Source organism: Salvelinus namaycush, chromosome 16 (assembly GCF_016432855.1).
Source record: "Salvelinus namaycush isolate Seneca chromosome 16, SaNama_1.0, whole genome shotgun sequence".
Classification (NCBI taxonomy): domain Eukaryota; kingdom Metazoa; phylum Chordata; class Actinopteri; order Salmoniformes; family Salmonidae; genus Salvelinus; species Salvelinus namaycush.
Genome location: NC_052322.1, coordinates 29,614,467 through 29,630,565, shown reverse-complemented (window position 1 = coordinate 29,630,565; position 16,099 = coordinate 29,614,467). Strand labels below are relative to the sequence as shown.

The window sequence follows — 16,099 nt, the reverse complement described above, 5'->3', positions numbered from 1 at the left end:
TCCAAGCAGCATTTTTTGTGTTTATGTCCCTGTAGCTGTCAGCAGTTGTGTCAAAAAGACACGGTTTTGAGGATACTGCGAAAATGATTCTCTCCTCCATGTGTCCAACCGCATGCGACCATTTGCAAAAGGTACCTGCATCAGTATAGTTGCCTAGCTGCGCAAAATGTTATGCAGCAGTGATGCAATGACGCAGTCGGTGTGTTCGAAGCGTTAGGCTACAAGCGCTTTGGGACTGCCTTGATGTAGCTCCTCCATTTTGTAGAAGCAGGGTAGAGAGATCCTAATTAGCTTGTCATCAGCTGTCATATTCAAGTGTTCCTGCAAGACTCTTAAGACATTTATTGGGTTATTGTCATGTTACTACTCTGTTAATATTATCATTCTTATAATTTAGTTGTGGTAGTAGAATAGCAATGTTATGATTGCCAGTACCTAAAAGACTCATCTTTCCTGCTGCAGCTCTCTCTGTGCTGATCATGAGATTAAATGGTGAAATGTCAGTTTGAATCTTTGCATGCAGGACTGGTGAAATAAAAAGAGAACTTCCAACTATCAGTGACATAAATGAATGAGGGGAAGGGAACACCGTTTACATAATAGGCGGAGGTTTGCATTGAGATTCCTACTGCTGCCTCTGATATTTACATTTGAGTAATTTAGCAGATGCTCTTACCAGAGCAACTAGGGTTAAGTGCCTTGCTCAAGGGCATATCGACAGATTTTTCACCTAGTTGGCTCGGGATTCAAACCAGCGACCTTTTAGTTACTGGCCCAAGGCTTTTAACCACTAGACTGCCTGATACCAGAGCCACAGCAGCAAACCAAACGCCCTGCAACCCCTAAACACTACCCCGCCCCCTCACACAGAGAGACTGTCACTACCACTCTCTTCAGTCTTAAGCCCTGTAAGCATAACAGATATTTTTGGGCCATAGAGTTATTAATGTGTTTGTGCACCTGTCACTTTGCATGAATCCCTGGGTGTGTAGTGTCTGTATGTGTAAGTTGTGTTCATGTTTCATAGGGGATCCAAGGAAAGATTTCAAAATTGTCTGTTTATTTATCTATTCCTATGTAAATTGCATGTCCTTGTGGACCATTTAGTATAAGCAGCAGATTACATTTCTCTATTCTAAACCAAAATGCTCAGTTTTTTCTCAATCGAGGATGCTATATTTTCTTAGATCCCTTCCCCATTGTTAGGGCTCTAGATTGGCTTGAGCGGCTTCCCTTTTCATCCAGTGGGGCTTTCAGACAGACAACCTGTGTTCCTTTGAGTCTTGCCAACCAATTATTGTGGCCATGGCAACTATCTGAGTCTATTGCCCCCAGTTGGTGCATGTTATCAGGTTATAGGCCTTCAGTATCTCTCCCCCTTCAGACATTCCTCTTTCATCTTTGCTGAATAAATCTTTGCCTCTGTAACCCAAAGTTAAATTGGTCACCACAGCAAGCAATTTGATGCCATCTCAATAATAATATGTCTGAAAATCTATTTCTTATGAAGCTACAAATGTGCAAATACAGATAGAGAACAACATATTTTTGTGTCCAGAAGATTAGTAAGTACATTTCACTGGAATTCAAAACCCTGTTTCATGATGAAGGTGCAGTGCTGTTCATTTTAATCCAGTTTGGAGGGGGGCATGCGTGTGTGTTTGTGTAACATTTGCAGCCTATCCTCTGTCCAAGACCAGGGTTTTGCACACGATGGGGGAGGGAGGTTTAGTCACTGAGATGCCCCAAGGACTCTCCCGGGAACATTCTTTCCTCACTGTCCTCACACACACACGCATGCAAGCACACATACATACATACACACTGTGCATGCCTCAACACAAATGGCAGCTGGCAAAGCAACCTAAGCCCAGCATGAAAATATAGGAACTTTCTATCTCTGGGTTGATGCAAAATGTTGAGTTCTCGTCGTCTTTCACGTTTTTGTCTCATTTAGTCTTCGACCAATGCACAATTCAACATACATTATTCTGTAATTAATTTATCATCAGTCTGTCCATGTGCTATTCTCACTCTGTGAAAAGAGTCAACTGTATTTCTGCCTTTCCTTTAATGTTCATAATGTATTCCGACAGAAGGAAATATTAGAAATGCCTTGCATGCGCAGGCACCAGAACCTGATGACAGTAATACTAAAATGCGTCGTGACATGTCGGAACCGATTAGAAGAGAAAGGATACGGTGACTCTTATCATCTTAGGGATTACAGTTGGAGGCATCAAATGTTACCGTGATTTTTTTCTTCTGCATTTTCGAACACATTCCTGCTCTTTAATGTCATATCGTAATTTGGGAGTTCTAAAGCAGACGCACATGACACGGGCATGTGTATAATGAGGACTAGAATGCCATGCCGTTTCAAGGACAACCAACATGAGATGTTATACTATTTAGGCCTACGTTTGGTTTCCATGCCAGATGTATAGTTGATCTAATCATGAGGAATTTGCTAATGCTGTGTAGATAGATCTACGTTGGAAATAGCTTGTCAAACAACAGAGGACATTTAAAAAAAATGACTTGGCAGTTACTGAAGGTTATAGCCAATATGCGCAAATTCAAGTCGCTGTCCCAGGTTCTGCAATGCTGAAATTAGTAGAATTTCTCATGAAGATGCATGCGGGTTGTGGTCTCTAATTTATCACCTGAATTTTAAAGAATTTGCTCCCATGAACAAAAATTGACTTAGGCTACAGAGATACGCGAATCAATTAAAATAATCGGGAAAAAAATTAGACAAGAATATATTTTTTTAAAGATTGTTTTGATATATATTATGCCAAATTAAAAAAAGAGTAATTGCTGGCTATACTCAAAGGCCCTATAAAACAAAACGTTGTCTCCTAATTCTTATAGCGAATAAACTAAAAAACAAACGGAAATAATCAAAATAATATGCTATTGATGTCACAGCTAGGTTCGAGCTACGATTTTGATCTTCACATATGTAATATTTATTTATCCATTTTACACCTCGATGTAGTTTTGCATTAGGAATAAAAAGACAAAGACAAAAACATTGGTATAGGCCTATGAATGGTAGGTAGTCTAAATCACATTTTTCAGCGAACTTATGCGTCTGCAATTATAAACTACACCTTCATGAAACTGATAATACATCTGCCAGATCAACACGATCTGAATATGTTTAGTGTCATCATATCCTAACGAAAAATATTGGAACAAATGATCGATCAAAAATAAAAAATAGAATTAGGTCTAATTCAATATGCAAAATGATCTTAATCGAATAAAGCACACATATATGTTTGTATAAATAAAGCGTAAGAGCTAGCATCCATGCCTCTGGTAACGAAATACTACACCTCTTTCTCCCTCTAAAATCTCAAAGCAATTTGCTAAACGTAATAAATTGACAATTTTGTCCTTGGTCTTAGGCTACTGCAGAGAATTTGCGCCAGTAAGGGGGTCATACTTATGTCGTAGGCTGCGTCTCTCTCGCTCTCACACACGCACACACACACCCGCTTCAGAACATGAGAGGTTTTTGCCTGCTGAGCAAGTCATTGCATTGGCAGTATACGAGTACACGTGCTTAGTCCGACTGTGACACACAGATTCCATCGCTCGTGGTTTGCACTTGTCACAGCTGCGCCACAGTTGACTGCAACATCCGAACCAAAACGGACAACTTAATGGAGAGGTCACAAACAGGGACATTCGATCACATTCAGCAGTTTAGAAGAACCAACTTGAGGAGGAGTTGTTTTGCATAATTTCTTCTGAAGCCAAGAAAGTGTCAGGAGGGGTTTGAGAGTGACATGGATAATCAAGACCAAAAGACGGGATTTTAAGGAGAGCCTATGTGGATGTAACGGTTGGACAGCCGTTAAGAGAAACGTCAAAACGTATTGGCAACAGGCATGGTTATCTTTCTCTCACAGCAGCAACAGCCAAAATAACTAATAACCATATTTGATCCAATTGATATCTGAAGATTCACATTTATTTCATAACAATGGCTCACTTAATTCGACACAAGATCGGCAACAAGCTGACCAATGCGGCCAACACAGTGTCCAATAAGTCTCAGGCCAAGGTAAGCGGAGTGTTTGCCAGGCTGGGCTTCCAGGCCGCTACGGATGAAGAGGGTCTGGGGTTCGTGGACTGCGATGACTTGGATTTTGACTACAGACAGGGGATGCAGATGGACATCATGCAGGGTGACGAAGAAGGGGGAGATATGGACGGAGGAGACGAGTTGATGGTGGGGGACAGCCACTACCAGAGAGACGGAACCGGTCCACCATCCTCTTCCTCCCTCAAGAACACTGGGGCGTGTAACGAGTTGGCATTAGAGGACAAACCCAAAATTACCACTTGGGATGCGGGGTGGAACGTCACCAATGCCATTCAGGTAGAAATAATTTAAAGAAACACAAACATATTGGCACTATGTCAATGTAAGCCTATTGTCAAGATAGGCTTGCAATATACGCCCATTCAGGGACACCGATTTGCATCCTACAAAAATACTGAAACAGACCTTAAAATGACTCTAGAAATGTTTTAATTGACATGTAAAAATAGACTTTGAATAGGCTTATTGTATGGTTTCATATTTCACAATCATTAGTTTAGAACAAGTGTGTACTAAATATTTTATTTATAAAAACTGCATATCTGTGCCTTCATTTAATCAGAAGAGAATGTCTTTAATTTTAAGCATGTGTATAATAATAATTTGAGATTTTAGAGGAAAATAGGGATTTATGCAAGATTATGCAAGCCTATTTCTTATCAGCAAAAAACAGACCCCCGGTTGCCTCTCCGTCTGGAATGAATCAAGGCTAAAATGGTTTGGATTAGCCTCAGGCACCATTAGGCCTACATCGTTATTCTTGATAACATTTCACAGTGGTCCTTTGTAGTTGGTAGAGCATGGAGCTTGTAACCCAGGGTATTATGTTCGATTCCCGGGACCACCCGATCATACATTAAAATGTCATACATGAATGTCTGTAAGTCGATTTGGATATCAGCGTCTCCTAAATTGTATATGTTATTATTACAGTGGATTGTACACAATAAATCCAGTATTGATGAGGAAATGTCTTAGAATCTAATATTTCTGTGCCTGGACGCTAGTCACCTGACAGATGAACAGAGGCCTGCCCATGCTTTTTTTTTCTCTCAACACCAGTTGTTAAATGTGGGGTTTCACACATGTATGATTATGAAAATGTGAATGTCGTTTGCTATTATTATGCAACTTTAAATATGATTCATTTATTTCATGTGTGGTGTGGGGAGGCATGCCACTTCGATAAGACCATTTCCATTACGACTCAACTGTGCTTGTGTATCCACAGGGGATGTTCGTCCTTGGGTTACCATACGCCATTCTTCACGGAGGATACCTCGGACTCTTTCTTATCATATTTGCCGCCGTTGTATGTTGTTACACCGGAAAGATTCTTATTGCGTGTCTGTATGAAGAGAATGAGGATGGAATTCTGGTGCGCGTGAGGGACTCCTACGTGGACATCGCCAACGCGTGCTGCCAGCCACGGTTCCCGTCTCTGGGCGGACATATAGTTAACGTTGCTCAGATCATTGAGTTGGTCATGACCTGTATCCTGTACGTGGTGGTCAGCGGCAACCTGATGGTTAACAGCTTCCCCAATCTGCCGGTCTCGCAGAAGGCCTGGTCTGTAGTCGCCACGGCTGCCCTCCTGCCTTGCGCGTTCCTCAAGAGCCTCAAGGCGGTGTCCAAGTTCAGCTTACTCTGCACCATCGCGCACTTTGTCATCAACATCATGGTGATAGCCTACTGCCTCTCCAGAGCCCGAGACTGGGCCTGGGACAAAGTCAAGTTCTATATCGATGTCAAGAAGTTTCCCATCTCCATCGGCATCATCGTCTTCAGCTACACGTCCCAGATCTTCCTGCCCTCGCTGGAGGGGAACATGCAGAGGCCAAAGGAGTTCCACTGCATGATGGACTGGACCCACATCGGAGCCTGCGTTCTGAAGGGCCTGTTCGCTCTGGTGGCCTACTTGACTTGGGCAGATGCCACCAAAGAGGTTATCACGGACAACCTGCCGTCCACCATCAGAGCGGTGGTCAACCTGTTCCTGGTGGCCAAGGCCTTGCTTTCGTATCCGCTGCCGTTCTTCGCTGCTGTAGAGGTCCTGGAGAAGTCATTTTTCCAGGATGGAGGGCGCGCTATTTTCCCTGACTGTTATGGGCCGGGAGGACGGATTAAGTCCTGGGGACTGGGCCTCCGGTGCCTCCTGGTGGTGTTCACGTTGATCATGGCCATCTTTGTCCCGCACTTCGCACTCCTCATGGGCCTAACCGGGAGTCTTACCGGCGCCGGGTTGTGCTTCCTTCTCCCGGCTCTCTTTCATCTAAAACTGATGTGGAGGAAACTCTTATGGCACCACGTGTTCTTCGACGTCGCCATATTCGTTATAGGAGGCATATGCAGCATTTCTGGGTTTATTCACTCGGTAGAGGGGCTCATTGAGGCATTCAAATATGGAGTCGAGGAATAAGAATGTATACATTCTACCTCTGTAGCCCATAGGTCATAATCTCATCGATCATTGGCGCTGAATGACAGACTGATTGACCGAGCAAAAGGGAGACTGTGTAATTGTGTACTTTGTTTTTTGCCTTCGTGATAATGTGCAATAATAGACTTTACAATCATAGTGTACAGTATTTAGTAATGAAATGTTATGTTAATTAGGAAGTGGGCAATGCAGTGTCCTTTGAAAATGGATCATCTCTGAAGCGTTGAATATGATGCATGGTCTGATCAGGCAAAGTCAGGCATGTGAAAATGAGCTGTATATAAGGCCTAACTTAGTGTGTGGATGTCTTGATATCTGCATTGATAATTGGTTTCCTTATGAAGATTTTTTTTTTAAATACGTAAATGAGTGTTTTATTATCGAGCTGCTTTAGAATTAGATAATCTCATGCAGGTTTTGTCGACATACCAGAGAAATCACGCTCCGGGTACCCACGTTGGATGGTGCTATAGGGTAAACATACAAGGAACTCATATATAGTGGTTTAATCAGAAAATTTCGATTCGTTTTCAACCGTACTCCTTGTCGACACATTTGGTTTTTGGTGTTTCGCGTGTCATTATGGATGAAGTGAATTATTGCAGTGCAAGCAAGTGGCTCCTATGTGTTTATATGAAACCATCTGTCTTCTGTATAGTCTCCCTACCTGTTGAACGTATTAATTGTGCTTTCATGGAATTAATCATGTTGTGTAAGAAACGAGTATGTGTTGAATTAATAGATAAAAAATCGAATATTTTATGCATTATATTCATATCTTTGTCCAAGGATTAAATGTCTATCTGGAATTTGTGAACGCTCATGTATGTGCGAAAAAAATAATCTATGGGTGAATAAAATGTAGGTTTTTATGGATGAATATATAGTCAGTGGTTGTTTGGGGGTCTTTCACTAAAATGGAAGCAGAAATCTGGATGAGGAATGCGGATGTGGTGTGCAGTATTATGCAAATTATCATAGATTTACTCACCTCACCTGCACATGCGAATTATCTGCCTATAAATTTAGACTCCTCATACATTCTAATTCCCAACTAACTTAATTATATAGCCAGCCCAAGAGACATATGAGCACTGTCAAAATAAAGGTAAAAATAATATATACATATATACAGTACCAGTCAAAAGTTTGGACACACATACTCATTCCAGGGTTTTTCTTTATTTTACTATTTTCTATGTTGTAGAATAATAGTGAATACATCTAAACTATGAAATAAAACATATGGAATCATGTAGTAACCAAAAATGTGTTAAACAAAATATATTTTATATATATTTGAGATTCTTGAAAGTAGCCACCCTTTGCCTTGATGACAGCTTTGCACACTCTTGGCATTCTCTCAACCAGCTTCATGAGGTAGTCACCTGGAATGGATTTCAATTAACAGGTGTGGCTTGTTAAAAGTTAATTTGTGGAATTTCTTTCCTTAATGTGTTTGAGCCAATCAGTTGTATTATGACAACATAGGGGTGGTATACAGAAGATAGCCCTATTTGTAAAAGACTAAGTCCATATTATGGCAAGAACAGCTCAAATAAGCAAAGAGAAACGACAGTCCATCATTACTTTAAGACATGAAGGTCAGTCAATCCGAAAAATTTCAAGACCTTTGAAAGTTTCTTCAAGTTTCGCACAATTGGCCCAGCATCGTCCAGCTTAGGGCAGTGCACAATTGGCCCAACGTCGTCCGGGTTAGGGTTTGGCCGGGGTAGGCCGTCATTATAAATAAGAATTTGTTCTTAACTGACTTGCCTGGTTAAATTAAAAAATATATATAAAAGTACAGTTGAAAAAACTGGCTCTCATGAGAACTGTCACAGGAAAGGAAGACTCAGTTACCTCTGCTGCAGAGGATAAGTTCATTAGAGTTACCAGCCTCAGAAATTACAGCCCAAATAAATGCTTCACAGAGTTCAAGTAACAGACACATCTCAACATCAACTGTTCAGAGGAGACTGGGTGAATCAGGCCTTCATGGTCAAATTGCTGCAAAGAAACCACTACTAAAGGACACCAATAATAAGAAGAGACTTGTTTGGGTCAAGAAACAAGAGCAATGGACATTAGACTGGTGGAAATCTGTCCTTTGGTCTGATGAGTCCAAATATGAGATTTTTGGTTCCAACTGCCGTGTCTTTGTGAGATGCAGAGTATATGAACGGATGAGCTCCGCATGTTTGGTTCCCACCGGGAAACATGGAGGAGGAGGTGTGATGGTGTGGGGGTGCTTTGCTGGTGACACTGTCTGTGATTTATTTCGAATTCAAAGCACACTTAACCAACATGGCTACCACAACAATATGTAGCGATACGCCATCCCATCTGGTTTGCGCTTAGTGGGACTATCATTTGTTTTTCAACAGGACAAGGACCTAAAACACACCTCCAGGCAGCAACATCCGCACTGAGCTAAAGGGTAGAGCTGCCGCTTTCAAGGAGCGGGACTCGAACCCGGAAGTTTATAAGAAATCCCGCTATGCCCGCCAATGATCCATCAAACAGGCAAAGCATCAATACAGGACTAAGATCAAATTGTACTACACCGGCTCAGACGCTCGTCGGATGTGGCAGGGCTTGCAAACTATTACAGACTACAAAGGGAAACACTGCCGAGAGCTGCCCAGTGACACAAGCCTACCAGACGAGCTAAATTACTTCTATGTTTGCTTCGAGGCAAGTAACACTGAAACATGCATGAGAGCATCAGCTGTTCCGGACGACTGTCTGGTCACACCTTTCGCAGCCGATATGAGTAAGACCTTTAAACAGGTCAACATTCACAAGGCCGCAGGACCAGACAGATTACCAGGACGTGTACTCCGAACATGCGCTGACCAAATGGCAAGTGTCTTCACTGACATTTTCAACCTCTCCCTGTCTGAGTCTGTAATACCAACATGTTTCAAGCAGACCACCATAGTCCCTGTGCCCAAGAACCCTAAGGTAACCTGCCTAACTGACTATTGACCCATAGCACTCACGTATGTAGCCATGAAGTGCTTTGAAAAGGCTGGTCTTGGCTCACATCAACACCATTATCCCAGAAACCCTAGACCCACTCCAATTTGCGTACCGCCCCAACAGATCCACAGATGATGCAATCTCTATTGCACTCCACACTGCCCTTTCACACCTGGACAAAAGGAACACCTATGTGAGAATGCTATTCATTGACTACAGCTCAGCGTTCAACACCATAGTGCCCTCAAAGCTCATCACTAAGCTAAGGACCCTGGGACTAAACACCTCCCTCTGCAACTGGATCCTGGACTTCCTGACGGGCCTCCCCCAGGTGGTAAGGGTAGGTAACAACACAACTGCCACGCTGATCCTCATCACGGGGGCCCCTCAGGGGTGCATACTCAGTCCCCTCTTGTACTCCCTGTTCACTCATGACTGCACGGCCAGGCACGACTCCAACACCATCAAGTTTGCAGATGACACAACAGTGGTAGGCCTGATCACTGACAACGCTGAGACAGCCTATAGGGAGGAGGTCAGATACCTGACCGTGTTGTCCAAGGACAGCAACCTCTCCCTCAATGTGATCAAGACAAAGGAGATGATTGTGGACTACAGGAAAAGGAGGACCAAGCACGCCCTCATTCTCTTCGACGGGGCTGTAGTGGAGCAGGTTGAGAGCTTCAAGTTCCTTGCCTTCCACATCACCAACAAACTAACATGGTCCAAGCACACCAAGACAGCCGTGAAGAGGGCATGACAAAACATATTCCCCCCCAGGAGACAGAAAAGATTTGGCATGGGTCCTCAGATCCCCAAAAGGTTCTTCAGCTACACCATCGAAAGCATCCTGACGGGTTGCATCACTGCAACTGCTCGGCCTCCGACCGCAAGGCACGACAGAGGGTAGTGCGTACGGCCCAGTACATCACATGGGCCAAGCTTCCTGCCATCCAGGACCTCTATACCAGGCAGTGTCAGAGGAAGGTCCTAAAAATTGTCAAAGACTCCAAAAACCCTAGTCATAGACTGTTCTCTCTGCTACCACACGGCAAGCGGTATCGGAGCACCAAGTCTAGGTTCAAGAGGCTTCTTAACAAGTTCTACCCCCAAGCCATAAGACTCCTGAATGTCTAATCAAATGGCTACCCAGACTATTTGCATTGCCCTGTATATAGCCTCTCTATTGGTATTTTACTGCTGCTCTTTAATTATTTGTTGCTTTTGTTCTTATATTTTTGGGATATTTTTCTTAACTGCATTGTTGGTTAAGGGCTTGGAAGTAAGCATTTCACTGTATTCGGCGCATGTTACAAATAACATTTGATTTGTAAGGGCTATTTGACCAAGGAGAGGGACAGAGTGCTGCATCAGATGACCTGACCTCCACAATCACCTGACCTCAACCCAAATGAGATGGTTTGGGATGAGTTGGACCGCAGAGTGAAGGAAAAGCAGCCAACGTGCTCAGTATATGTGGGAACTTCTGCAAGTCTGTTGGAAAAGCATTCTTCATGAAGCTGGTTGAGAGAATGCCAAGAGTGTGCAAAGCTGTCATCAAGGCAAAGGATGGCTACTTTCAAGAATCTCAAATATATTTTTATTTGTTTAACACTTTTTTGGTTACTACATGATTCCATATGTGTTATTTCATAGTTTTGATGTGTTCACTATTATTCTACAATGTAGAAAATAGTAAAAATTGAGAAAAATCCTGGAATGAGTAGGTGTGTCCAAACTTTTGACTGGTTGTGTGTGTGTGTGGATATGTATGTATGTATGTATGTATATATATGTGTGTATATATATATATATATATATATATATATATATATATACACAACACGCTGAGTGTACAAAACATTCGGAACACCTTCCTACTATTGCGTTGCACCCCCTTTTGCCCTCAGAACAGCCTCAATTCGTTGGGAATGGACTCTACAAGGCGTGTAAATTGTTCCGCAGGGATGCTATCCCATGTTGACTCCAATGCTTCCCACAGTTGTGACAAGTTGGCTGGATGTCCTTTGGGTGGTGGACCATTTTTGATACACACGGAAACTGTTGAGCATGAAAAGCCCAGCAGTATTGCAGTTTTTGACACACTCACAAATGTGTGCCATACCCCAGGCGCACCTATTACCATATCCCGTTCAAACGCACTTAAATATTTTGTCTTGCCCATTCACCCTCTGCATAGCACACATACACAATCCATGTCTCAATTGTCTCAAGGCTTAATCCTCCCCTTCATTTACACTGATTGAAGTGGATTTAGCAGGTGACATCAATAAGGGATCATATCTTTCACCTGGATTCACCTAGTCAGTCTATGTCATGGATAGAGCAGGTGTTCCTAATGTTTTGTACATTCAGTGTATATAACAATACAAACATAATATCACAACACAAACATAATGAATATTCTTTGAAATATGCCATAGCATTATTCTGCACCACCTCTTTCAGTTCCTGATTTCCAAGTTATAGTAAATAACAATTCTTCTCAGAATGAGGATGTTCTGATATGGATCACACATGTTGCTTGTTAAAGTGGACTTCTGATGCTCTCATAAGGGGCCAGCAGTGGATACCCAAGGAGTCATCCCAAGGAGTTATCCCAAGGAGTCATCAGCATACATTAAAAAAACTATAAAACAACATTTCGTTAATAAAGACATCACTCATATTTCATGTCTTGTTGGTTGGGAGCCGGTCCATGGGCCTCTTGACCAAATGTTGGTTAAAGCCAACTGGACATCAGGGACTGTTGAGAAAAAATAGTAAAAAAATAAAAATAATACGTTTTATTCTTTGTAAGCCTAATAAATGTCACAATTTAGACACTGGGTTGATGCACTATTATTCTGTTCAGTTGTTATTTGGATAAATATCTGCTACTGTATCTAGACTGGAGTGTGCTAGCTTAGACCAAGATGGAGGAAGACAATGAGTAAAGAGGGAGGCCTTATTTCATGGTACATTTATTTACTATGAGCCTTATCCTGATTCTACTAAGCACTGCTATTAAAACGTGGAGATTATAAAGCAGTCAAAAAGAAAAGTTTAACAGTCACCAGACATGGAGAGTATGGTTCCTGTTTTTCACACTCTACTTAGCAACAGTATATGTCAGCACCACTCACCAAAGGGGATAGGTGTTCAGCAGTGTTATGCAGATGAATGAGGACCCAAAAGCGACTTTAACAAAAACAGAGTCTTTATTCCAAACTTAAACAAAACGGTACTCCTGGATATATCTTAGATGACACCTGCTCACACGCAGCATCTGATGAAGGCAAAAACACGACAGGGCGGAACCAGGACGCCTGCTCACACGCAGCATCTGATGAAGGCAAAAACACGACAGGGCGGAACCAGGACACGGAACAGCAAACATCAAACAAAGATCCGACAAGGACAGAAGCGGAAAACAGAGGGAGAAATAGGAACTCTAATCAGAGGGCAAAATAGGGGACAGGTGTGAAAGATTAAATGAGGTAGTTAGGAGAATGAGGAACAGCTGGGAGCAGGAACGGAACGATAGAGAGAGAGCGAGAGAGGAAGAGAGGGAGGGGAAGAGAGAGGGAAAGAACCTACTAAGACCAGCAGAGGGAGACAAATGGAAGGGAAGCACAGGGACAAGACATGATAATCAAAAGACAAAACATGACAGTACCCCCCCACTCACCGAGCGCCTCCTGGCGCACTCGAGGAGGAACCCTGGCGGCAACGGAGGAAATCATTAATCAACGAACGGTCCAGCACGTCCCGAGATGGAACCCAACTCCTCTCCTCAGGACCGTAACCCTCCCAATCCACTAAGTACTGGTGACCACGTCCCCGAGAACGCATGTCCATGATCTTCCGTACCTTGTAAATAGGTGCGCCCTCGACAAGGACGGGAGGGGGGGAGGGAAGACGAACGGGAGCGCGAAGAAAAGGCTTGACACAAGAGACATGGAAGACAGGGTGGACGCGACGAAGATGTCGCGGAAGAAGCAGTCGCACAGCGACAGGATTGACGACCTGAGAGACACGGAACGGACCAATGAACCGCGGAGTCAACTTGCGAGAAGCTGTCGTAAGGGGAAGGTTACGAGTGGAAAGCCACACTCTCTGACCGCGACAATACCTAGGACTCTTAATCCTACGTTTATTGGCGGCTCTCACAGTCTGCGCCCTGTAACGGCAAAGTGCGGACCTGACCCTCCTCCAAGTGCGCTCACAACGTTGGACAAAAGCCTGAGCGGAGGGAACGCTGGACTCGGCGAGCTGGGACGAGAACAGAGGAGGCTGGTAACCAAGACTACTCTGAAACGGAGATAGCCCTGTAGCAGACGAAGGAAGCGAGTTGTGAGCGTACTCAGCCCAGGGGAGCTGTTCTGCCCAAGACGCAGGGTTTCGAAACGAAAGGCTGCGTAAAATGCGACCAATCGACTGATTGGCCCTTTCTGCTTGACCGTTAGACTGGGGATGAAACCCGGAAGAGAGACTGACGGAAGCACCGATCAAACGACAGAACTCCCTCCAAAACTGTGACGTGAATTGCGGACCTCTGTCTGAAACGGCGTCTAACGGGAGGCCATGAATTCTGAACACATTCTCAATGATGATTTGTGCCGTCTCCTTAGCGGAAGGAAGCTTAGCGAGGGGAATGAAATGTGCCGCCTTAGAGAACCTATCGATAACCGTAAGAATCACAGTCTTCCCCGCAGACGAAGGCAGACCGGTAATAAAGTCTAAGGCGATGTGAGACCATGGTCGAGAAGGAATGGGAAGCGGTCTGAGACGACCGGCAGGAGGAGAGTTACCTGACTTAGTCTGCGCGCAGTCCGAACAAGCAGCCACGAAACGGCGCGTGTCCCGCTCCTGAGTAGGCCACCAAAACCGCTGGCGAATAGAAGCAAGCGTACCCCGAACACCGGGGTGGCCAGCTAACTTGGCAGAATGAGCCCACTGAAGAACAGCCAGACGAGTAGGGACAGGAACAAACAGAAGGTTACTAGGACAAGCGCGCGGCGACGCAGTGTGAGTGAGCGCTTGCTTTACCTGTCTCTCAATTCCCCAGACAGTCAACCCGACAACACGCCCTTCAGGGAGAATCCCCTCGGGGTCGGTAGAAACCACAGAAGAACTAAAGAGACGGGATAAGGCATCAGGCTTGGTGTTCTTATTCCCCGGGCGATAGGAAATCACGAACTCGAAACGAGCGAAAAACAACGCCCAACGAGCTTGACGTGCATTAAGTCGTTTGGCAGAACGGATGTACTCAAGGTTCTTATGGTCAGTCCAAACGACAAAAGGAACGGTCGCCCCCTCCAACCACTGTCGCCATTCGCCTATGGCTAAGCGGATAGCGAGCAGTTCGCGGTTACCCACATCATAGTTGCGTTCCGATGGCGACAGGCGATGAGAAAAGTAAGCGCAAGGATGAACCTTATCGTCAGACTGGAAGCGCTGGGACAGAATGGCTCCCACGCCCACCTCTGAAGCGTCAACCTCGACAATAAATTGTTTAGTGACGTCAGGAGTAACAAGGATAGGAGCGGATGTAAAACGCTTCTTGAGGAGATCAAAAGCTCCCTGGGCGGAACCGGACCACTTAAAGCAAGTCTTGACAGAAGTCAGAGCTGTGAGAGGGGCAGCCACTTGACCGAAATTACGAATGAAACGCCGATAGAAATTAGCGAAACCGAGAAAGCGCTGCAACTCGACACGTGACTTAGGGACGGGCCAATCGCTGACAGCCTGGACCTTAGCGGGATCCATCTGAATGCCTTCAGCGGAAATAACAGAACCAAGAAAAGTGACAGAGGAGACATGAAAGGCGCACTTCTCAGCCTTCACGTAGAGACAATTCTCTAAAAGGCGCTGGAGTACACGTCGAACGTGCTGAACATGAATCTCGAGTGACGGTGAAAAAAATCAGGATATCGTCAAGGTAAACGAAAACAAAGATGTTCAGCATGTCTCTCAGTACATCATTGACTAATGCCTGAAAGACCGCTGGAGCATTAGAGAGACCGAACGGCAGAACCCGGTATTCAAAATGCCCTAACGGAGTGTTAAACGCCGTTTTCCACTCGTCCCCCTCTCTGATGCGTACGAGATGGTAAGCGTTACGAAGGTCCAACTTAGTAAAGAACCTGGCTCCCTGCAGCATCTCGAAGGCTGACGACATAAGGGGAAGCGGATAACGATTCTTAACCGTTATGTCATTCAGCCCTCGATAATCCACACAGGGGCGCAGAGTACCGTCCTTCTTCTTAACAAAGAAAAACCCCGCTCCGGCGGGAGAGGAAGAAGGCACCACGGTACCGGCGTTGAGAGAAACAGACAGATAATCCTCGAGAGCCTTACGTTCGGGAGCCGACAGAGAGTAAAGTCTACCCCGAGGGGGAGTGGTCCCCGGAAGGAGATCAATACAACAATCATACGACCGGTGAGGAGGAAGGGAGCTGGCTCTGGACCGACTGAAGACCGTGCGCAGATCATGATATTCCTCCGGCACTCCTGTCAAGTCACCAGGTTCCTCCTGAGTAGAGGGG

General features: G+C 44.4%; 1 protein-coding gene across 1 annotated transcript; it reads left to right on the top strand.

Moving 5' to 3' along the window:
* The first annotated feature begins 4,000 nt into the window (after window positions 1–4,000).
* On the top strand, window positions 4,001–6,542 carry LOC120060831 (vesicular inhibitory amino acid transporter-like). The gene is made up of 2 exons (XM_039010250.1): window positions 4,001–4,399; window positions 5,355–6,542. The coding sequence occupies exons 1-2, from the start codon at window positions 4,001–4,003 to the stop codon at window positions 6,540–6,542; spliced, it is 1,587 nt and encodes a 528-aa protein (XP_038866178.1).
* Window positions 6,543–16,099: the final 9,557 nt, after the last annotated feature.